The 24,583-nt window shown below is 34.5% G+C and overlaps 1 protein-coding gene across 1 annotated transcript in view; it reads left to right on the top strand.

Moving 5' to 3' along the window:
- Positions 1–24,583, top strand: part of AGBL3 (AGBL carboxypeptidase 3) — a 135,215-nt gene that overhangs the window by 47,676 nt on the left and 62,956 nt on the right. The window contains 6 exon segments of the mRNA XM_074378821.1: positions 4,743–4,881; positions 6,722–7,501; positions 10,099–10,261; positions 16,369–16,495; positions 17,410–17,510; positions 17,734–17,846. Of these exon segments, the coding sequence (XP_074234922.1) occupies positions 4,743–4,881; positions 6,722–7,501; positions 10,099–10,261; positions 16,369–16,495; positions 17,410–17,510; positions 17,734–17,846 (1,423 nt within the window).

Genomic DNA, 24,583 nt, shown 5'->3' with positions numbered 1-24,583 from the left:
ATCATCTAAGCCTTCAGCAATTCATGTTTGGTAGAAGATTTTGTCTCAGTGTTCATGGCTGCTGACTGATCAGGGTGGTGGTTGCTGAAGGTAGAGTGACTTTGACAATTTGTGATATCAATTGACTCTTCATGAACGATTTCTCTGTAGCATGTGATGCTGTTTGATAGCATTTTACCCACAGTAAAACTTCTTTCAAAATGGGAGTCAGTCTTATGAAATCCTTAGTTTATAACTAAGTTTATGAAATACTCTAAATCCTTTGTCATTTTGCCAATCTTCACAGCATCTTTACCAGTAATAAATTTCATATCAAGAAACCACTTTCTTTGCCCATCCATAAGAAACAACTCCTCATTCATTCAAGTTTTATTATGGGATTGAAGCAATTCAGTCATGTCTTCAGGCTCCACTTCTAATTCTAGTTCTCTTGCTATTTCCACCAGATCTGCAGTTACTTCTTCCAGTGAAATTGTGTAGCCCTCAAAGTTATCCACAAGCACTGAAATCAGCTTCTCCTAAACTTCTGTTAATACTGGTATTTTTGCTTCCTCCCATGAATCACTAATGTTCTGAATGGCTTCTAGAACGGAAAATGCTTTCCAGAAGGTTTCCAATTTACTTTGCCCAAATCCGTCAGAGGAATTACTATCTAGGCCAGCTATAGCCTTACCAAATCTATTTCTTAAACAAGAATAATTGAGAGTTGAAATTACTTTTTGATCCATGGGCTGCAGAGTGGTTTTGTTAACAGGCATGAAAACAAGGCTAGTCTCCTAGGTGTCTCCATCAGAGCTCTTGGGTGACTAGGTGTATTGTCAATAAGCAGTAATATTTCGAAAGGAATCTTTTTTTCTGAGAAGTCAGTCTCAATAATGGGCTTAAAATAGTAAACCGTGCTGCAAACAGATGTGGTTTCATCTAGGGTTTGTTGTTTTGTTTAGAGAGCACAGGTAGAATAGAATTAGCATAATTCTTAAGGGCCCTAGGATTTTCAGAATGGTAAATAAGCATTAGCTTCCACTTAAAATCACCAGCCGCATTAACCACTAAGAGGAGAGTCAGTCTGTCTTTGAGGTTCTGAAGCAGGGCATTGACTTCTCTTCTCTAGCTAGGGAAGTCCTAGATATCATCTTCTCCCAATAGAAGGCTGTTTTGTCTACATTTAAAAGCTGTTGCTTAGTGTAGCCACCTTCTTCAACTATGTTAGCTACATCTGGATAACTTGCTGAAGTTTCTGCATCATGCTGCTTAACCTTGTGCTTTCATGTTATTAATATGGCTTCTTTACTTAAACCTCATGAAGCAACCTCTGCTAGCTTCAAACTTTTCTTCTGCAGCTTCCTTACCTATCTCTGTCCTCATACAATTGAAGAGAATTAGGGCCTTCCTCTGGATTCAGCTTTGGCTTAAAGGAATGTTATGGCTAGTTTGATCGAGACCACCAAACTTTCTCCGTATCAACAGTAAGACTGTTTTCTTATCATCCGTGTGTCCACTGGAGTAGCACTTTTAGTTCTCTTCAAGAATTTTTTCTTTGTATTCACAACCTGGTTAACTGAAACAAAAAGCCTAGCTTTTGGCCTTTCTTAGCTTTTGACATGCCTTCCTCACTAAGATTAATCGTTTTTGGCTTTTGATTTTGAGAGAGATGTGTGACTCTCCACTTGAACACATGGAGGCCATTGTAGGATTATTAATTGTCTAATTTCAATGCTGTTGTATCTCAGGGAGTAGGGAGGCCCACGGAGAGGGAGACAGATGGGGGACTGGGTGATGGTGGAGTAGTCAGAATCCACAGCAATTAAGTTCACCATTTTATGTGGGTGCAGTTTGTGGTGGCCCAAAACAATTACAACAGTAACATCAAAGATCACTCCTAACAGATATCATAATAATGAAAAAGTTTTAAAAGTTGTGAGAATTACCAAAATATGACAATATGACACAGAGACACAAAGTGAGCACATGCCGGAAAAATGGTGCTGACAGTCTTGCTCAACACAAACTGTTAATTTGTAAAAAAAAAAAAAAAAAAAAAAAAAAAAAAAAAATTGTGAAGCACAATAAAGCAAAGCACAATTACACAAGGTATGCCTGTATCATTGTTTCTGATACAGATATTCTTCAATTAGGGTTACCTCTCAATAAACCAGTTTTAAGCTGAAAATACCATGAGTCAAAGGTGTATTTTCAGCTTATGATATTTTTAGTTCATGACGGATTTATTTGGGTGTAACTTCATTGTAAGTCAAGGAGGGTACTGAATGCATATCACTTTTATACCATTGTAAAGCTGAAAAATCGTTAAGTCAAACCATCATAAGTAGAACACCATCTGTATGTAATGTGTCTTTTTTTCTCTGGCTGTCTTCAGCAATTTGACTATGGTGTGCCTAGATTTGGTTATCTTAATATTTATCCTGCTTGGAGTTTGCTGAACTTCTTCTTAGATCCATAGGTTAGTTGGGATTTTGTACCAAAATTTGAGAAAATTTCAGCCATTATTTCTTCACGTATTTTTTCCATATCATTCCTTCTTTCTTGTTTTTTAGAAGTCCAATTACACAAGTGTTGGATTTCTAGATACGTCCCCACATGTCAGTGGATATTTGTCCATTTTCTTCCCCTCTCTGTCTTTCAGTTTGGACAATTTGTATTTGTTTTCAAGTTCACCGATTATTACTTTTGCAAGCTTTAACCTTTTTTCCTTTTAAAAAATTTCAATTATAAATTGGCAAATTATAGTTGTATACACTTACGGCATACAAAATGATTGTATGATTTATTAATATAGTGTGAAATAATGAAACCTTCCACCCATTTGTAAATATTTCAGTTATTGTAGTTTTATTTCTAGAATTTTCATTTGGTTCTTTTTAGTTTCATTTTCTTTTTTGAGATTACTTATCTGTTTTCTCACGATCTCTTATCTTTTCATTTTCGTCTTTGAATATATATTCAAAGTCCTTCTCTGTTAATTCCAACACTGCATTATCTTGGAGTCTGCTGAATTTTATATGTATTCATGATCACATTTTCCTGCTTCTCTGAATGCTGTATGTTTTTATCATATGCAGAACATTGTATATCATTTATATCATATGCATAACATGTTTTAGGGAGTCTGTATTATGTCCTTTTATTTATTTTTATTTATTTATTTATTTTAGATGGAGTCTTGCTCTGTCACCTAGGCTAGAGTATAGTGCCACAATCTCAGCTCACTGAGACCTCCCCCTCCTGGGTTCAAGCAATTTTCTTGCCTCAGCCTCCTGAGTAGCTGGTACTACAGGCTCACACCACCACACCAGCTAATTTTTGTATTTTTAGTAGAGATGGGTTTTCACCATGTTAGTCAGGTTGGTCTCAAACTCTTGACCTCAGGTGATCCACACTCCTCAGTCTCCCAAAATGCTAGGATTACAGATATGAGCCACTGCAGCCAGCCTGTATTATGTTCTTTTAAACATTATGTTGAATTTTGTTCTAGCAGGCAATTAAATTGCTGGCAGATCATTTTGCTTCTCTCAGGCTTGCTTTTATTTTGTATAAGGGCAGGTCTGTTTTCATTTTATCTTCAGTCCTAGGTCATGGCCTTTACTCTTGAGTATGATCCTTATGCCTAAGATGCAGGCTTTCTGGAGTCACAATTGAATGCCTAAGGTATTCCATAAAATCTTTCCACTCTGGATAAGTTGGAATTCTAATATATCCCAGCAATGTATGTCTTCTGGCATCTCAGCATGCAGTAGTGCTCTCTCCTATCTTTCTTAGTCTCATCTTTTGACTGTGTAGCCAAACCCTCATCCAAGGACTGGGAAACCACTATGGAGACTTATTGAGCTTCTCCTCTATGTAGCTTTCTTCTCCCTAGCGCTCTGTCCCACAGATTTCAGCAGTCCCAAGCAACAGTCTTAACTCTTCAGCTCAAGACTGTCATGCTGTTCTAAAATGCCACCTTTCTAGGCTTTAGTCCAGTAACTAGCCCTATGCAGAAAACCAAGGCTATACATGGGCTCACTTCATGTATTGATCTTCTTTCAAAGATCCTACCATAGTTGTTCTACGCATTGTCAAAATGCATGAAAACAGCTCATATTTTTTATCCAGTTTTATAGTCATTTATGGTGAAAGGGAAAGTTCGGAACCAATTGCTTCATCATGACCAGAAGTGGAGTGTTTTTTGTTTTGTTTTGTTTTGTTTTGAGACAGAGTTTCACTCTGTCACCCAGGGTGGAGGGCAGTGACGTGATCTCTGCTCACTTCAACCTCTGCCTCCCAGGTTCAAGTGATTCTCCTGCCTCAGTCTCCTGAGTAGCTAGGACTACAGGCACATGCCACCACACCTGGATAAGTTTTTCTTTTTCTTTTTTTTTTTTTTTTTTTGTATTTTTAGTAGAGACAAGGTTTCACCATGTTGCCCCACGTGGCCTTGAACTTCTGGGCTCAGGCAATCTGCCTGCCTCGGCCTCTCAAAGTGCTAGGATTATAGATGTGAGCCACTGCGCCTGGCCAAACGAATATTTTTTTGTGTAATAAATATACAAATTTATTTTAGGCATAGTTTTCCTAGCCTAAACACTCTTAGACTTTTTAATTTCAACATGTTGATATAAATTAGTATCAAGTTACTTTAAAATTTACAATCCTTATACTTGTACTATTGCTCCAAACTGTGTAGAACAACCGTCTTACTTTAGGTATGTTTTGACATCTTTATGATCTTCTTCTCTCATCAGCTTACAAAGAGCCCTGTTTTGTGTATTCCCGAGTTGGCGGTAACCGAACACCTTTGAAGCAACCTATGGATTACTGTGACAATACTTTGATGTTTGAAGCAAGGTTTGAGAGTGGTAATCTACAGAAGGTAGTCAAAGTGTAGGTTATAATTATTTTTATTTGAGGAACTAGACTATCAACTATTTATTTTCTATATCAAGTACATTAAAGTTCTTATTATCCATTATTAAACTAATTCCTTGAATTAGTTTATAGATACTATTAATAATTAGAGATTATTGTGGAGGAGGGAAGTATAAAAGATTCTGAGTTCAAATAATTTTGAGAACTATAAGGTAAAGTTAAGAAGGCTTCTGTACTGTACATTTTCAATATGGCAATATGAATTGTCACATACACACACAGTGTTTCTCAAACTTTGTATTGAAATAGTTCTTAGGATGAGTGTTCCATAGACTATCCCAAGGGCATTATTTTATTTAAAAATATTATGAGGCCAGGCGCGGTGGCTCACGCTTGTAATCCCAGCACTTTGGGAGGCCGAGGTGGGTGGATCACAAGGTCAAGAGATCAAGACCATCCTGGTCAACATGGTGAAACCCCGTCTCTACTAAAAATACAAAAAATCAGCTGGGCATGGTGGTGCGTGCCTGTAATCCCAGCTACTCAGGAGGCTGAGGCAGGAGAATTGCCTGAACCCAGGAGGCAGAGGTTGCGGTGAGCCGAGATCACGCCATTGCACTCTAGCCTGGGTAACAAGAGCGAAACTCCATCTCAAAAAAAAAAAAAAAAAAAAACATATATATATATATATATATATATATATATATATATATATATAATGGAAATATTGAAACACACACTCAAGTACAGAGAACAATACAATTCTACATTCACTGACACATATCTATCACCTAGACTCAACAGCTATCAAGGTTTTGCAACATATATTTTACCTATTCCTAGGTCATTATTTACAACTGTACACATACAGATTACATACTAAGTGCAGAGTGCCGATAGAATAGAAAGTCACTTTGTAGAGAAAAATAGCCATGGCTAACCAGGTAATATTATTATGTATATAAATAACATTCCAGTGAAATTAATATTGGTGCCTTGATTTAAGCATCTCCAGTGTCCTCAAATAGTTCAAATTATATAATCTATGTGATCATCTTAATTTATATGTTTTTAAATCTTTCAGTGGTAGTTATTTTATGTCCCTAGAGTTAGACTCTAATAGATGCACATGTCTGAAGTGAAAAAAGAAATGTTGGACTTTGCTTCAGTTTCAGTAACTCCTTAATCATTTTTTATATAGAAAATATAATTAGGTTGAAATAAATAAACTTTTTTTCTTTTTTTTTTTTTCTTTTTTTTTTTTTTTTTTGAGACGGAGTTTCGCTCTTGTTACCCAGGCTGGAGTGCAATGGTGCGATCTCTGCTCACCGCAACCTCCGCCTCCTGGGTTCAGGCAATTCTCCTGCCTCAGCCTCCTGAGTAGCTGGGATTACAGGCGCACACCACCATGCCCAGCTGATTTTTTGTATGTTTAGTAGAGACGGGGTTTCACCATGTTGACCAGGGTGGTCTTGATCTCTCGATCTCGTGATCCACCCGCCTCGGCCTCCCAAAGTGCTGGGATTACAGGCTTGAGCCACCGCGCCCGGCGAAATACATAAACTTTTATCAAGTATCTGTGTTTTTATGTGCTCTCTTGAATTACAATGGAATACAAAGGCTTTAGAATTAGCACAGAAGCAGTTTCTCATCCAATAAAAGGGAAAATTTCAAAACTTTTGTCTTTTGATATGACTTGCTATTAGATACTGCCTAGATTCTTTCCTAACAAAGCTTTCTGTGAATGAGTAAAGGGAAAATAATTTTCCTTTTTTAAAAAATTTACATTCATTTTTTACAAAATGTCAATTTTACATTCTTTTGTGCTTTTTTCCCTTTCTTTCTTGTGTATTAGGGCAGAGTATGAATACCAATTGACTGTACGCCCTGACCTCTTCACAAATAAACACACTCAGTGGTACTATTTCCAAGTCACTAATATGCAAGCAGGAATCATCTACAGATTCACTATTGTCAACTTCACCAAACCTGCAAGTCTTTACAATCGGGGTATGCGCCCACTGTTCTATTCTGAAAAAGAGGCCAAGGCTCATCATATTGGCTGGCAGAGAATAGGAGACCAAATCAAGTATTATAGGAACAACCCAGGGCAAGATGGGCGCCATTATTTCTCTCTTACATGGACATTTCAATTTCCACACAACAAAGATACCTGCTACTTTGCTCATTGTTATCCATACACTTACACCAACCTGCAAGAATACCTTTCTGGCATCAATAATGATCCAGTACGGTCAAAGTTCTGTAAAATACGTGTCTTGTGCCACACGCTTGCTAGGAACATGGTGTATATTTTAACAATCACTACCCCCTTGAAGAACTCTGACTCAAGAAAGCGGAAGGCTGTGATTCTGACTGCAAGGGTCCATCCAGGGGAAACCAACAGCTCTTGGATCATGAAAGGCTTCCTAGATTATATTTTAGGAAACTCAAGTGATGCACAGTTGCTTCGGGATACTTTTGTCTTCAAGGTGGTACCCATGCTGAATCCAGATGGTGTGATTGTGGGAAATTATCGGTGTTCCTTAGCTGGACGGGATTTAAACCGTAATTACACATCTCTCCTGAAGGAATCTTTTCCTTCTGTATGGTATACCCGGAACATGGTTCGTAGGTAAAATAAGCCTCAAATTACCTCTCTGCTTATTTAGTAAACTTGGTAGTAAGAATTTTGCTCCCACAATATCACTCTTTTTACTGTTACTTTAGTCTAACTAGTGTATAACTACTTTATTTTTTCCCCAATTATTCACAACTGTGATTCTGTACCCTCTGGCATTATGCCACTGGATTCATTAACCTCCCCTTAAATAACAAAACAGATTCTAGAATGTTTTGATGACTTGATGAAACTAATAGTTAAACTTGCATATCCCAAATTTGGTTTCTTGCTAAAGATAATGCTAGCACTGATGTTTAAAATAATTTTATATTTTTTATAAATATATATATGAAATAAGTACATATAAAGGGAGCTGATGGCATATCTAATAGAATATCTATAATGTCTACTTCATGCTTTCTGAAACTGAGGTCCCAGGTCTGAGACATGATGGACAGGTCAATGCCCATTGGCTTCTCTCTATGGAAACTCTTTTAAATGTCACATTTAGTCTCTGTCTTGTAAGAAGGTTAAGGCAGGAGTCTATTCAGCAAGTTTCTAAAAGACTTGAGAGAGAAATATTGTAATGCGGTTAATCATACACAAGTAAGTAGGATGAGAAGTCAGTCACATATGTGTGGAAAGGTAAGCAGCTGTAAGTATATATAAGAGTAAGTATATTTAAAGCATATTAGAATAAGAGAGAGTAGATTTTTGTATAAAATACTTAGCATAAGATACTTAGAATATCTTTTTACCCATAAAGATAACTATTGGTAAATCTTATACTAAGTATTTCTATCTATGGGTAAAAAGGAAATCCAAACTGTTTCTAAAGTTATTTAAATTAATGTAAGATGAGAGACCCTAATATCCTGTTTTACTTCAGAAGTAATAGCATTTCTTTGGTAATTAATTTTTTAGAAGTAGAGTTTCTTTTGACTTGCTTATAAGAAACTGAAAGACTGAGGAATCTGGAGCTTAAAAATGTACAGCATGTTTCATATTTAAAAACTTAACATTAGACATTCATGCCTTATAATCTATTTAGTTTTCTAAAAACTTGTAATTATAATTTAGTGGCTTTATGTCAATTTTACGTTGTCAGTCAGAATTTATTAGGCAGCAAATGAGAAAAGGGCAATAAATCAACATATAATAAATTTTAGTTTGTAATTTCACTATAGTTTAAGGCAGTATGGTTTCTAATAGAAGCAAAATGCTTCGAATGTTTATATTCTAGGTTTTAACATTTTTGTTGTAAATAGAATCTATTTCTTAATATTATAAATACTATTGCTAACATTTTGGTATTTATTATACCAGATACAGAAAATAGTATATGTAATTTTGATTAAGTAACAATCCTGCCACCTTAACACTACTACTTTCTTACCTTTGAAAGCCTCCTCATTTTTCGATCAGTTGGGGGAATTTATTTTTTGTTTTGCTCTTTTTACATTGAGTATTAAATTATATAGATCAAAGGCTGTTGTCTTCAGGAATGTGTAATAATTCATATATTTGTTAGAAATTTATCAGAAAAAGTCAGTTCAAACTTTGGTACCATTTTTCTCAAAATGATAACTTAGTCACCACGCTAATCAGGGTTAATTACTAATTGGCTTCAGCAGGAAGTCATCAAGCGCTCAATGTTTAACAAATATCTGGGCACTTACTATGTGCATAGGACTCTTCTAGATGATTTGAAGATTCTCCATTCTTAATAAGCTTGAACATAAAGAATATTAAAACTTTCCTAGACAAGGGCCATGCAAATGGCACCAGTATCTTTAAGTGCTACCAAAGTTCAAAAAGAGAAACTCTGTGGCCTTGACAAATTAGAAAGGAAGTGAGACATGAGTTCAGCATTGAAGGATGGTGGGTAGCATTTACATTTACAAAGATAAAGTAAGAAGGTATTCCAGTCAGAAAGAAACTAAGTGAAAGGTAATGGGTAAAAGCAAGAGTGAAAAAATCAAAATAATAAAGCAGAGAGTTCTTGTTGGAGAAAGTTTTGGGAGTAAGGTAAATTGTGTCCTTATAATAGAAAGTTACTGCATTCAGATTTATTTATTTATTTATTTTTAATTTATTTTTTTTGAGACAGAGTCTTACTCTGTGGCCCAGGCTAGAGTACAGTGATGCCATCTCAGCTCAGTGCAACCTCCGCCTCCTGGGTTCAAGTAATTCTCCTGCCTCAGCCTCCCAAGTAGCTGGGATTACAGTCATGTGCCACCACGCCCAGCTAATTTTTGTATTTGTAATAGAGAGGGGTTTTGCCACATTGGCCAGGCTGTTCTCAAACTCCTGACCTCAGGCAATCTGCCTGCCTCAGCCTCCTGAAGTGCTAAGATTGCATGCGTGAGCCACCGCACCCAGCCTGCATTCAGATCTTTATATAGCTAATATGTTATTATAGATTTTTTTAACTGTATAATAATATTTTTTAAGCTGTATATTTAAACTAATAGATGCAATATCAACAAGAGAAAGCTAGGATATAAGAAATTGTATTTATTTGGATATTACACTTCTAAATTCATAGCTGTACCTATAGAAGAAAAATGCAGAGATAAAACTTAGCAACTTATCTTTCTTACTGGCAGACTGATGGAGAAACGAGAGGTTATTTTATATTGTGATCTTCATGGCCATAGTAGGAAAGAGAACATCTTCATGTATGGCTGTGATGGTAGTGACAGATCTAAAACATTATACTTACAGCAACGAATCTTCCCACTTATGCTGAGCAAAAATTGTCCAGATAAAGTAAGCATCCTTTAAGATTTTTAACTTTTCCTTTACCAAATGTTGGCCATGTGGGATAGCAGAATGGATAATACTATTCCAAGCTGCTTTTTTATTTATTTTGACTGGTGTATGCAATTGACAATAAGAAAGCAACTATATAGAACTACTTAGTGAGCAATAATTTGAAAATATGGGGAGGAAAAAAAGGCAAAAATGCCCCAAAACCTACCACCATAATACCACTGCTGTTTTACCTTTTGAAAGCTTCCTCTATTCATCATTTTTATCAATCAGTTTTAGGGCCTTTTTTATTGTTTTAATATTCATTGAGTGCCTAAATTATACAGACTAAAAACTGTATTCTTAAGAAATGTGTACCAGTTTCTTCAAAGTATTTATTAGAATTTTGCCAGGAAAGAAACTTAATCCAATAACCAATATTCCAAAACTATACAGAAATTAGAATGAGAAAAGAATAAAGTATATTATTTTCACAAACGATAGAAAAATTGGAGCCACACATTTACCAAGATGTGAAAACACTTAATCATTCTTTAGAGAAAAGATGTTAACATAGCAAAGGAAATTCCTGCAGACTTTCCCCTAAGTTTTCAACCAATCAATTCAATTATAAAGGACTTATTGAGAAGAATTAATTGTCTTCTGGGGATAATTGGGGCCCAGAGACATAAAAAAGAAAGGATGATCTGATTAAAATAGCTATTTAAAGAAAGAACAGGTTTGTTCCCCAAAGAGGATTTATTTCCTCAGAAAGAAAGACCAGAAAACTCAACCTCATACCTGAAGCTATTCCTGTCATGTATACTGTCAATACTCTTAAGTATAGTTTATTACTCCCATAAAATAATTCTATTTTACTAAGATATTTAATGTTTGTTTATTGACATGCTTCTTAGGGTTTTAGATCTCTACCCTGTAGTGCCTTAGATGAAATGGACCCATTTCTTGAACAACTCAAACAACCACTCTGCAGTTTAAACAGGTCTTCCATGTCATCTAAATGTTGTTTAAAACACGGAAGCTTCTGTTTCTAGGTTTTCCGTTAAATGTTACTTTTTAAAATCTTTTTGTGTAAATCCACAATTATGGTTGGAGATTTAAAATACCTCTTATATTAGACAGTAGGCAAGGATACATAAGAACTAAACATCAACCAACTGGATTTGACATTTACAGGACACTCTACTAAACATCAGAATATACATTCTATTCAAATGCACATGGAACAGCACCAACACAGATCACATCCTGGTTTAGAACAAACATCAACAAATTTAAAATAATTAACATCATACAAAATATGTTTTTTAAGCATAATGTAATTAGACTAAATCAATAAAAGAAAAGAGGAAAATCTACAAACATGTAGATATTAAACCACATTTCTAAATAATCCTTACACCCAAGAATAACTCTTAAGGAACATTAAAATATATCTTGACCTGAAAGAATAGGAAAATATGCAACATGAACTTTTATAAAATTCAGCTAAATAGTAGCACTTAGAAGAAAATGTATAGCAAGAAGTGCTTATGTTAGAAAAGAACATGCTGGGTACAGTGACTCACGCCTGTAATCCCAGCACTTTGGGAGGCTGAGGTGGGCACATCACTTGAGGTCAGGAGTTCAAGACCAGCCTGGCCAAGATGCTGAGACCCCATCTCTACTAAAAATACAAAAATTAGCCAAGCATGGTTGTGCCTGTAATCCCAACTACTTTGGAGGCTGAGGCAGGAGGATTGCTTGGGCCCAGGAGGCAGAGGTTACAGTGAGCCAAGATTGTACCACTGCACTCCAGCCTGGGCAACAGAGTGAGACTCCATCTCAAAAAAGAAAAAAAGAAAAGAACAAAGGTCTTGAATTAACAATTTAAATTTCCACAATAAGAATAGAAAAAGAAGAGTAAAACTAAGCAGAAGGAAGCAGATAATAAAGACAAGCAGGTCAATGAAATTGGAAATCAAGAAACAATGGAAAAAATCAATTAAGCAACATTTGTGCTTGGAAAAGATTGGTAAAACTGATAAAACTTTACCAAGATTTATGAGGGAATAGGAGAAACTGAAAGAGGAAGAGGGGGAGGCAATGATGACACAGCTTACCAATATCAAGAATGAAAGAGAGGTATCACTACAGACCCTGCAGGCATTAAAAGAATAATAAGGGGAAACTCGATTCTATGCACACAAATTTAACAACTTAGATGAAATGAACCAATTCCTTGAAAACTACAAACTATCAAAACTCACCCAAGGTGAAATAATCTGAATAGTCCTGAAAAGCATTCTAAAAGGAAACTACAGGAAAGAAGTTTCCTTATGCAGTTGGATTTACTGAAGCATTCTAGCAAAAATGTAAAGGCACAGTCTTTCCCAGGATTACCATGATACCAACACAAGACAAAGATAGTCTAAGAAAAGAAAACTGCAGACTAATATCCCTCATGAACATAGATGCAAAAATCTTCACCAAAATATTAGCATATTTAATCCAGCAATATATAAAAAAATTTAAGGCTGGTTTTATATTTGAAAATTAATCAATGTAATCCACTATGTTAAAAGTCGAAAGAAGAAAAACCACGTGATCCCATCAATCGATATAAAAAAAGCTTTTAACACAATTCGACATCTGTTTATATATTAAAAAAAAAAAACTTTCAGCAAATAAGGAATAAAAGCGTACTTCTTCAACCTGATAAAGGACATCTACAAAAAACTCTACAGCTAAGAGCATAGTTGATGAAAGACTGAATGATTTCCACCTAAGATCAGGAAGAAAAGAATGTCCACTTTTCCCCACTTCATGCCGTCTTATATAGGAGGTTCTAACCAGTACAAAAAGGCAAAAGGAAAAGGCAGACAGATTGGAAAGAAGTAATGAAGGTGGCACAATTAGCTACAGAGAAAATCCGAAGTGATACACAAACAAAACAAAACAAAACTCCTAGAACAAGGGGGTTTAAGCAAGGTCATAGGATACAAGTCCCACCCACAAAAACCAACTGCATTTCTATATACTTACAGTGAAAAAATTGGAAACCAAAGTTAAAAACAATATTATTTTTTATCATAGCTCCAAAATAAATTCTTAGTTATAACTCTAACAAAATGTACAGACTCTATATGCTAAAACTAATGATTTATTTCATTAAAAATGCTAATGAAATAAATCAAAGGCCCAAATAAATAGAGACACGTGCTGCATTATGGATTGGAAGACTGAACACAGTAAGACATCGGCTCCCTAAATTGATCTGTAGATTTAACAGAATTTCAGATAAAATCACAGCATAATTGTTTATAAACAGGCTGATTATAAGATGAATAAGGAAATGCAAAGGAACTAGAATAGGCAAAACAATTTAAAAAATTAAGTTGAAGGAATCATACTATCAAATTTTAAGACAGTATAAAACTACAGTAATAAAGATAGCATGTTAATAGGAACTGTGTAAAACACCAAGAGCAATGGTACAGAATAGCAAGTCTAGTAACAGACCCATATACATATGGCCTGTTGACAAAGGTGCACAGGAAATTTAATGGAGAAAGAAACCTTTCAATAAATAAGTGTTGGAACAATTGAACATCCATATAAAAAACAAACAAACTTTCACCTACACCTCAAACCTTAAATGTAAAACTGTAAAACTTTTAGAAGAAAACACAGAAGAAAATTTTTATGACATGGAATTAGACAAAAACTTCTTAGAAAATACCGAAAGCATTATCCATTGGATTGTAATAAATTGATATATTGGACTTCATCAAAATTAGTGCTTTTGTTCTCAGAAAGATCCTGTTAAGCCAATACAAAGATAAGCTACAGATAAGAGAAATTATTTGCAATCACATATCTCACAAAGAACTTTTATCCAGAATAGCTCAATAGTAATAAAACAAACCACCCAATTAAAAATGGAAATAACCTTAAATACATGTTTCCAAAAAGGATATGTGAAGGCAAATAAGTACATGAAAAGATGTTCACATCAGTAGCTGTCAGGGAACTGCAAGGTAAAACCATGAGGAGACAAAATTACATCCTGTTAGAATTGCTAAAATAGAATACTGACAATCCCAAGTTTTAACAAGAATTTGGAGTAACTAGGACTCTCATAGTGTACATTTTGTTTGGAATGCAAAATGGTCTATCATTTTGAAGAGTAGTTTGTCAGTTTCTTATAAAGTAAATTGTACACTTATAGATTCAGCAATCCATTTCTAGGTATTTACCCTAGAGAAATGAAAATATACATTTATATACAAACCTGTATACACAAGCATTTATAACAACTCTATCGTCATTGCCAAAAGCTGGAAACAACGCAAAATGTCCTTTAACCAGTAAATGGATATACATTTTAGTGCACCCATACAATGGAATAGTACTTGGCAATAAAAAGGAATGAATATTCACACATGCAACAACTTGGATAAATCTCAAAAGTATTAGGCTAAGTGGAAGAAGCTAGTCTCAAAAGATTACATCCTATATGATTCCATTTATATAGCAGTCTTGGAAAAGCAAATCTATAGTGACAGAGAGCAAATCAATGGTTGCCAGGAGTTCGAGGTGGCAGGAGGATGTGACTACAATTATCTTGTTAGGATTATAGAACTGTTGTGTATCTTGAGTGTGATGGTGGTTACAAGAATCTATATGTGTTTGTTAAAATTCATAAAATGAGTCTGGGCACAGTGGCCCATACCTGTAACCACAGCACTTTTGGGAGACCAAGGCAGGAGGATTGCATGAGGCCAGGAATTTGAGATCAGCCTGGGCAACATAGCAAGATCCCATTTCTATGAAAAAAAATACAAAAATAGCTAGGTGTGGTGCTAAGCACCTGTGGTCTCAGCTATTTGGGAAGCTGGAGTGGGAGGATAGCTTGAGCCCAGGAGTTTGATGCTGCAGTGAGCTATGATCGTAGCACTGCACTCCAGCCTGGGTGACAGAGACCTGTCTCAAAAAACAAAACAAAAAGATACACAGAATGAAACACTAAAAGTTAATTTTATTGTACGTTACTGAAAAAACAAAATTGCACCTCAAAAAATGTCTTTGTAAACACTGATATCTTTGTAGACAAACTTTCAGGACATAATTTCAAATGGTCTTTCATATAAAGAAACTTTATTTTTGCACATCTCCAACACTAATCTTCATTCCTAACATGAATGAAGACTGAATCCCTTCCTAGAACTTTTTTAAAAGTATAAAATTTTATCTCAACTATATCGAGAATTAATCAACTTTTGGAAGCAGCCTACGTGTCCATTAACAGATGAATGGATAAAGAAAATGTGGTACATCTATGGAATAAGTATTCAGGCATAAAAAAGAATGAGATTCTGTCCTTTGCAACACATGGATGGAACTGGAGATACTGTGTTAAGTGAAATAAGTTAGGGACAGAAAGACAAACTTCACATGTTCTCGGTAATTTGTGGGAGCTAAAAATTAAAACAATTGAACTCCTAGATACAGAGAATAGGAGGATGGTTTCTAGAAGCTAAGAATGGTAGTGGGGGAGGGCAGAAGTGGGGATGGTTAATGGGTACAAAAAAAGAATAAGAACTGGTATTTGACAGCACAAGAGGGTGACTGTAGTCAATAATAATTTAATTATACATTTTAAAATAACCAAGAGTATAATTGGATTGTTTTTAACACAAACAATAAATGCTTAAGGTGATGGATACCCCGTTTATGCTGATGTGATTATTACACATTGCATACCTTTATCAAAACATCTCATTTACACCCTAAATATATAAACCTACTGTGTATCTGCAAAAATTTAAAATTTGAAAAAGATCTGATTTTGAATATATATGGTACATAAAGATATATGCATATCTTTCTATAAAAACAGTAAATTTTATTGCAGGAATTAGAATCTATAGTTCTCAGAAATGTGAACAATTTAACATCCTTAAAATGAGTTTTTTCCATGGGTCATGAAATAAAAAATAGCTGCAGAAGCTTTAGTGAGAATTACAGATTTTGCATAACCGCTTTTTCATTTTTAATACTACTTCCAAAAAACTATAAAGGTACCAGAACAACGAGTCTCATTTTTACTTGCTTCCTTTCAGTTTTCATTCTCAGCTTGCAAGTTTAATGTCCAGAAGAGCAAAGAAGGAACAGGAAGGGTGGTAATGTGGAAAATGGGAATCAGGAACAGCTTTACCATGGAGGCCACCTTTTGTGGATCTACTCTGGGTAAGACCAAGGGTTCTCATTCACAGCTCTCAAAGCTTTAAACCCAACATATATAATTTAGTATAAATTTAATAGTACACATAATACCACCTTCTTCCTACTTAAATAATACTAATATTTAATCAATTCTGTAAACAGGATGAATAAATTCCCACTATACGGTATCTCTATTTCATCATTTCTCTTTGTTTAGAAAGGAACTTTTAAGCATGAAAATAGAATGGTTCTTTATTTCATATGCTAATTTTTAAATGCTTGTTATTCTTAAGGGAATATCTACAGATTTTTAAAAAATATTTTTATCTGATTTGCTATTTGTAAGGCAAAATGGACTTTTTGGGGTCAATACATGTTTAAATGAAAGCACTCTGAACAAAAAAAAATGTGCATTGTGGTCCCATTTAAGAAATCTTTTAGTTACATCTAGCATATCCTAACATGGTTAGATACTCCATATTAAAATAATTGTCACATTATCAGAAAATGTATCAACTTAAAGTGCTGGAAATCCACACATGTACTTTCCAGCTAGTTTTTAAAGCACTTTGAAAATGATATAACATTATTTGTAATGATGAAAACCTTTTCTCATAAAATCTTTATGCAAGTTTTTCTCAAAGTGATTATTACGACTGTTTCTAACTAGCAACCAAATATTGTATAACTGTCTTATTGAATTATTTTTCTGCCTTTACAACATACACTAATGTGCGTTAAATCAGCTTTGGTCCAGATGGTGGAAAAGGAAGAAGGGAAAGCAATGAGCTGTTACATGACCTGCCCCGGCGAAGAAAATCTGAAGGACAAGATATGGAATCATATCAATGTTTTGTTAATACTCTGTTTTACGATGTACCTGCTAAGAAAAATTATTAACTTATCCTCAAGGGTGGATAAACTTATTGATGTTTTAGGTAATAAGCGAGGCACTCATTTCAGTACAAAGGACCTGGAATCAATGGGATATCATTTTTGTGATTCTCTCTTAGACTACTGTGATCCCGACCGGACCAAGGTAAGCAAAGTCCATTTGGTAATGCATCAGACTCCAGCCTATCAGATAACGTAAGCTGACTATGGACCTACGCAGTGTTTGCCTTTTAATGTTCCATAAGTGTTGTTGGGGTTTGGGCACTTAATTTCCCAGTAGCAATTGTTCCAGGTATCTATAAATACTCCAAATAGTTTAATTAGGAAATAGTTATTTTGTAATAAATTTATTTATCATTTTTCCCTAGTATTATCGGTGCCTGAAAGAATTAGAAGAAATGGAAAGACATATAACCCTGGAAAAAGTCTTTGAGGATTCAGACACTCCTGTGATAGAAATTACATTGGATGTAGAGTCTAGGTAACTTAAGACTATTGAAGTAATGCAATTTGATGTACTATGTTCTTTATAATTATACCAGCATTTTATTGTCAATTCTCAACTTAAAATTCCAACTGTAAGTGGTGATTTTTTTCTATTATTTTTCTATTTTCTATTTTATTTCTGCTTTAATATTTGTTATTTCCTTTCTACTGCTAATTTGGAGTTTAGTTTGTTCTTTTCTATCTCCTTAAGGTATGAAGTTGGGTCATCTGTTTATTCTTAAAAAAGTATAGACATTTATCACAATAACTTTCCCTCTCGCTGTTGCTGTATCCCATTAATTCTGGTATGTTATGTTTTCATTTTTGTCTCAAATTGTTCTTAATTTCCTTATTTCTACTTTGACCCAATGATTGTTCAAGATTGTGCGGTTTAATTTCTTTATACTTGTGAATGTGAATATTCCAGTTTTCCTTCTGCTATTTATTTCTAGTTTCATTCCATTGTAGTCAGTAATAATACTTGTTTATTAAATTTGTTAAGACTTCTTTTGTGGCATAACATGTGATCTATCCCTGGGAAAGTTTCAGATGTGCTTGAGAAGAATATGTATCCTGCTGCTGTTGGGACAATGCTCTGTGTATGTCTGTTAGATCCATTTGGTCTATAATGTTGTTCAAGCCCTCTGTTTCCTTATTGATCATCTATGTCAATATTCTATTATTGAAATGAGGTATTGAAGTCTCCTGCTATTATCGTATTGCTGTTTCTCCCTTCAGTTCTATCAATGTTTGCTTTATATATTTAGGTGCTCTGATGTTGGGCACATATATATTTGTGATTGTTATAATTTTCCTAGTGGATTGACCCTTTTATCATTATATAATATCCTTCTTTGTCTCTCATGACAGTTTTTTACTTAAAGTCTATTTTGTCTGATATAAGTATAGCTATTCTTACTCTCTTTTAGTTACCATTTTAGCATGGAACATTTTCCCATGCCTTAATTCAGCCTATGTATGTCCTTAAATCTAAAGGGAGTAAATGGATTGTAGTTGGGTTCTCTTTTTTTAATCCATTCAGCCATTCTGTGTCCTTTGACTGAGGAGTTTAGTCCATTTATATGTAAGCTCATTATTGATAGAAGATTTATTATTATCATTTTGTTGTTTTCTATTAGTCTTATAGTTTTTCATCTTTTCTTCTCTTTAAATTGTTTCTAATGCTGTTACTACCCACAGAGAACTGACATTTTATTGAGATGACACAAAAACAGTATAGTAAAAGGTAATTAATAATAACTGGAAAATTCAATTCTAGGAGAATATAGCTGGAAGAAATAATATACTAATTTTAGTACAGTACTTACAGGAAAGGTAAAACAAATGTATGATTCTTCTTATATTTATACATTTTTCAGTCTTGAGTTAGTGCCCCTGCAACCTTCCCTGGTGACTAAGTTTGTTTCTAGATGAAGAGTATCATTTTGAGCTCATAAATTTGCTTATATAATATTTGACGTGCTCTAATCAATTTCAGTCATTATTATATGAATGCTCAAATTTTCCCAAATCTGGACAAGACCAATTAATTTGGCCCGTATTTTTTTTTATATGACTCTCAGAGTCTTCAGTTTTCAACCATGATAAAATTTCCCAGGCTCATCTTGTACATTTCCTACATTAGAACTGGAATCTACCATTTCTCTCAGAAGTCCTGGTTCTTTTCAGTGAAAAGGGGTATTTAGATAACATAGCCTAGAGGGTAGTTATTAGGGTAGTTATTATTGCTTCTAGGTTATTTTTCCCAAAGGATTAAGTAAGGAAACATATTTCCATGAGAAAAAAATCTTCAGTTCATATTTCCAGTCCAAATTTAAGATTATAGAACTTCTTCTTCCTTATTTTTATGCTTCTGTCTGTTTTCTCTTATACTGAAAAAATCTTCATTCCTAATTGCATTAGGGTAAATATTTACCTGCTTCTTCCTTTTCCTATCATATACCCATAATAATGCTACCAATAAAATGACTATTGAATGCAGTTTAACATTTCTTTGTAATTCTTTTTAAGCTTAGTATAAAATATTTTTTAGAAGGGAAGAGATTATTTTCTCTATGTGGCTATGCCACCAGTCTGACAGTTAAGTGTTTTTGGTTTTGATTATATTAATTTTTAGGAATAACTTTTTATTTAATGTTTTGTTTTTAAATTACGTAACCCATTCACATTAGAACATCAAAGTTATCTAATAAAGGGCATTCAAAGAAGTGTTGATTTACCCCACCCCCACCTACCCTGTTTCCTCCCTTGTTCCATGGGTAACCATTTTCATTAGTTTTTTTACTTATTCTTTTATTGTTCTACTTTGAAAATATGGATGAATAACTACATATTTTCATTTCCCTGTACCTTATATGAAAGCATGGTTCCATATCTTGCTATTTTCACTTACGATATTCTCAAAATCATTGTAGATTTTTCAGTATATAAGTGTTTTCCTTATTTCCGTGTAGTACTCCACAGTGTGGTTATATCATAATTTACTCAGTCTGTCCTCAAATGGAACATTTGAAAATCACCTACTTTTTTCAATTAGTCTTTTTTAATAGATTCAGGGGGGTATATGCATGGGATTGTTACATGGATTTATTGCAAATGCTGGGGTTTAGGCTTCCACTGAACCCATCACTTAAATTGTGAACGTAGTACCCAATAGGTAGTTTTCCAATCCCTTTCCCCCACCTTCCTTCCACTCTTGGAGTCCCCAGTGCCTGTTATTTCCATCTTTATGTTCATGTGTACCCTTTGTTTAGCTTACACTTATAAGTGAGAACATGCGATATTTGAAAACTATCTACTTGTAAATGTGGTTCTAAGTCAGGGTAAGAGATAGAAGTGAGATCAAATAAGATAATGTATTAGTAGATGCTCTATAACTTGGCGCTATAAAATACTATATAAATAATATATATCATGTGTTATCTATCTAGAATACCTTTTAAGAAATTCAGGGATTTATGGTAAATTGGGACATAAGCTTGATTTCCTAGCACCAATCAATAGTCTACAGAAGTCTGTGGACTGTTTTTTGAGGTTACAGAATCATTCCATGTTGGTTATTTTGGAAACTATATAACATCTAATATATACTGAAGAAAGTTTCGTCCTTAAATATGCAGAAATATTACAAATGTGCTACTTATGTATATTGCCCTTTTGAAAAAGGAACATAATAACCACCATCTACTTTTTCCAGAGATATAAAAAAATTTCAAATGAAAGCTTCCAAATGTTTTAAGAACTTTGCATGCAGATACATGTAGAAGGCATAGCTTCATTCTTTAATTAATTCTCAATTCAATTTCTTCAATTGAAATAGATGTATTAGAATTAGATCTATATATCTCCCAGTGTGAGTTTTGGTAGATTGTGTCTTTGAAGAATCTGGTTGTTTCATCTAAGCTATAAAATTTGTGAGCACATAGTTGTTAATATTCCTTCTTTATCTCTTTAATTTCCATAGCATCAGTAGTGATAACTCTTTTTATTTCTGATGTTAGTAAATTGTGTCCTTTCTTTTTTCTTGATTAGCCTGACTAGGGATTTATCAATTTTATTGATCTTTTCAAAGCATCACCTTTGTTTTCATTGATTATTGATTCCCTGTTTTCAGTTTCACTGATTTTTAAATTATTTCTCTTTTTTTTTCTGCTTGCGTTAGGTTTCTATTTCCTTTTCTGACTTCCTCATGTGGACACTTGGATTGTTCCTGTTAAAGCTTTCTTCTCTTCTGATACATGCATTCAATGCTAGGAATTTCCCTCTAAGCACTGCTTGGGCACTATTCTACAAATATTGAAAAGTGGCATTTTAAATTTAAATTTAGTTAAAATACTCATCTTTGTTCACACTGGACATGATTATCCATGTAGAAAATATCAAATAATTTTAACCTGAAACTAACAATTATAGAAAGATTTAAAGATACAAAGTTAATATACAATTGCCTTTCAATATACCAGCCATGAACAATTGGAATTTAAAATTAAAAACAAAATACCATCCACACTAGCACAAAAATTTAAAATATTTGGATTAAAGCTAACAAAATATGTGTAAGATCTATATGAGGAAAATTACAAAACTCTGAGGAAAGAAATCAAAGAGAATCTAAATACATGGAGAGAGAGTTTGTGTTCACAGATAGGAAGGCAATATTGTTAAGATGTCAGTTCCTCCTGGCATGATTTTTGACTCAACGAAATTTAAATCAAAATCCCAGAAAGCTATGTTGTGACTATAGACAAACTAATTCTAAAATTTGCATGGGTATGCAAAAGACCTGAAACAGCTAACACAATACTGAAGAAGGACAAAATCTAAGGACCTGCACTACTTGAATTTAAGACTTGCTATAAAGCTACATATATAAGCTACATAATTCAAACAGTACAGTACTAGAGAAAGAACAAACTATATTTGTCACCACTGACAAACATAGTCAATGGCATTTGAAAAAGAACAAAGGTAGTTAAATGTAGAAATAAATCTTTTCAACAAATGTTACTGGAACAACTGGACATGCACAGGCAAATATATGAATCTAGAAGCAACTTCGCACCTTTCACAAAAATTAACTTCAAATGAATTATAGACCTAGAGGTAAAATGCAAAACTATAAAACTTCTAAGAGATAACGTAGGAGAAAATCTAAATTATCTTGAATTTGGTAATGACTTTTGGATATGACAAAATCATGATCCATGAAAGAAAAAAAATTGATAAGTCTAAAGATGCTTCACATCTGAAAAAAGTAAAAATAAGAGATGCTTTGACGCCATTTTTCATTAGAAAATTACAGATTAAAACAACAGTGAAATATCATGACACACCTATTATAATGGCTGAAATCCAAAGCAGTTACAATACCAACTACCAGCGAGATCAGGAACAACAGGAACTCTCCTTCTTTGCTAGTGGGAGTCCAAAATAGTACAGCTATTTTGGAAGCCAGTTTGGCAGTTTACAAAGCTAAGCATAGTCTCACCACTTGATTCAGCAATTGCGTTTGTATAGCAGCTTTATCTATGCTTGCCCAAAAGTGGAAGCAACCAAAATGTCCTTCAGTAGGTGAATGGATAAAGAAACATACATCTAGACAATGAAATGTTATTCAGTGATTTTTTTCTAAAAGAGCTATCCAACCATAAAAAAAATATGGCAGAACCTTAAATTTATATTGCCAAGTGAAAAATGTAAGTCTGAAAGGCCACATACTGTATGATCCCAACTATATGACACTGGGTTGCTAGAAGCTCTGCGAGAAGAAAGAATAAATAGATGGAGCACAGAGGAATTTTAGGGCAGTTAAACTACTATTTATGATACTGTAATGATGATATACATCATTATAAAGTTGTCAAAACTCATAGAATGTGCACCACAAGAGTAAACCCTAAGGTAAACTATTATTTTTAATAAGGTATCAATGTTGTTTAATCAGTTGTAACAGATGTACCACATAACGCCAGATGTTAATAATTTAGGAAGCTATGCAGGGAATGGGGGCATGTGTTTGGGAACGCTCTACTACCTCCTCAATTTTTCTGTAAACCTAGAACTTTTCTAAAAACATAAATTATATTAATTTTAAAATAATACATAAAAATACAACCCAGAAATGTTTTATGTCTTGTATTGGCTCTCAAGCAAAAACATTTTCCTACCACTGCATTAAATGATTATAATTAGAAATAGACTTGTTTGACCCTTTTTTCTTGAGGTACTATGCTTCATATGGTACCGCATTGCCATATGTAGAATGGACATAGTAATATAAAAATAAATGAATTTTAAGAGCTAATGATACCCACGAGATCTAGGAAACTCCCCTGATATAGCATTTATTCATTCACATATTAACAAATCCTGTTGAGTGCCTACTATATACCCAGCACTAGTTCCACTCTGGTAATAACAGCAGTGAACCAGACAGAAAAAAATTCCTACTTTTCTGTAGTTTACATTTCATTAATACATTCCCAGACCTTTATATCTCTCCACACATTCTACAAAAATCCCTGTGTCTAAGCTGTTTGGAACTACTAAACATCTAAACCACCTTTGTAAACATTCTTTTTTTTCCCTTGAGATGGAGTTTTACTCTTGTTGCCCAGGCTGGAGTGCAGTGGTGCATTCTCAGCTCACTGCAACCTCCACCTCCTAGGTTCAGGCAGTTCTCCTGCCAGCCTCCCGAGTAGCTGGGATTACAAGCGTGCACCACCACACCTAATTTTTGCATTTTTAGTAGAGATGGGGATTCACCATATTGGTCAGGCTGGTCTCAAACTCCTGACCTCAGGTGATCCACCTGTCTCAGCCTCCCAAAGTGCTGGGATCACAGGCATAAGCCACCGCGCCTGGCCACTTCTTCTTGTAATTAATACTTTTTGGCGGAGCACAGTGGCTCACGCCTGTAATCCCAGCACTGTGGGAGGCCAAGGTAGGCAGATCACCTGAGGTCGGGAGTTCAAGACCAGCCTGACCAACATGGAGAAACCCCGTCTCTAGTAAAAAACACAAAATTAGCTGGCCGTGGTGGCAAATGCCTGTAATCCCAGCTACTCAGGAGGATGAAGCAGGAGAATTGCTTGAACCCAGGAGGTGGAGGTTACAGTGAGCCGACATCACGCCATTACACTCCAACCTGGGCAACAAAAACGAAACTCCATCTCAAGAAAAAAAAAAAAAAGAACTTTTCAACCATTCAAA

This window comes from Saimiri boliviensis, chromosome 10, assembly GCF_048565385.1.
Source record: "Saimiri boliviensis isolate mSaiBol1 chromosome 10, mSaiBol1.pri, whole genome shotgun sequence".
NCBI lineage: Eukaryota > Metazoa > Chordata > Mammalia > Primates > Cebidae > Saimiri > Saimiri boliviensis.
The sequence above is the reverse complement of the archived record's forward strand: the minus strand, read 5'-3'. Positions and strand labels throughout refer to the sequence as shown.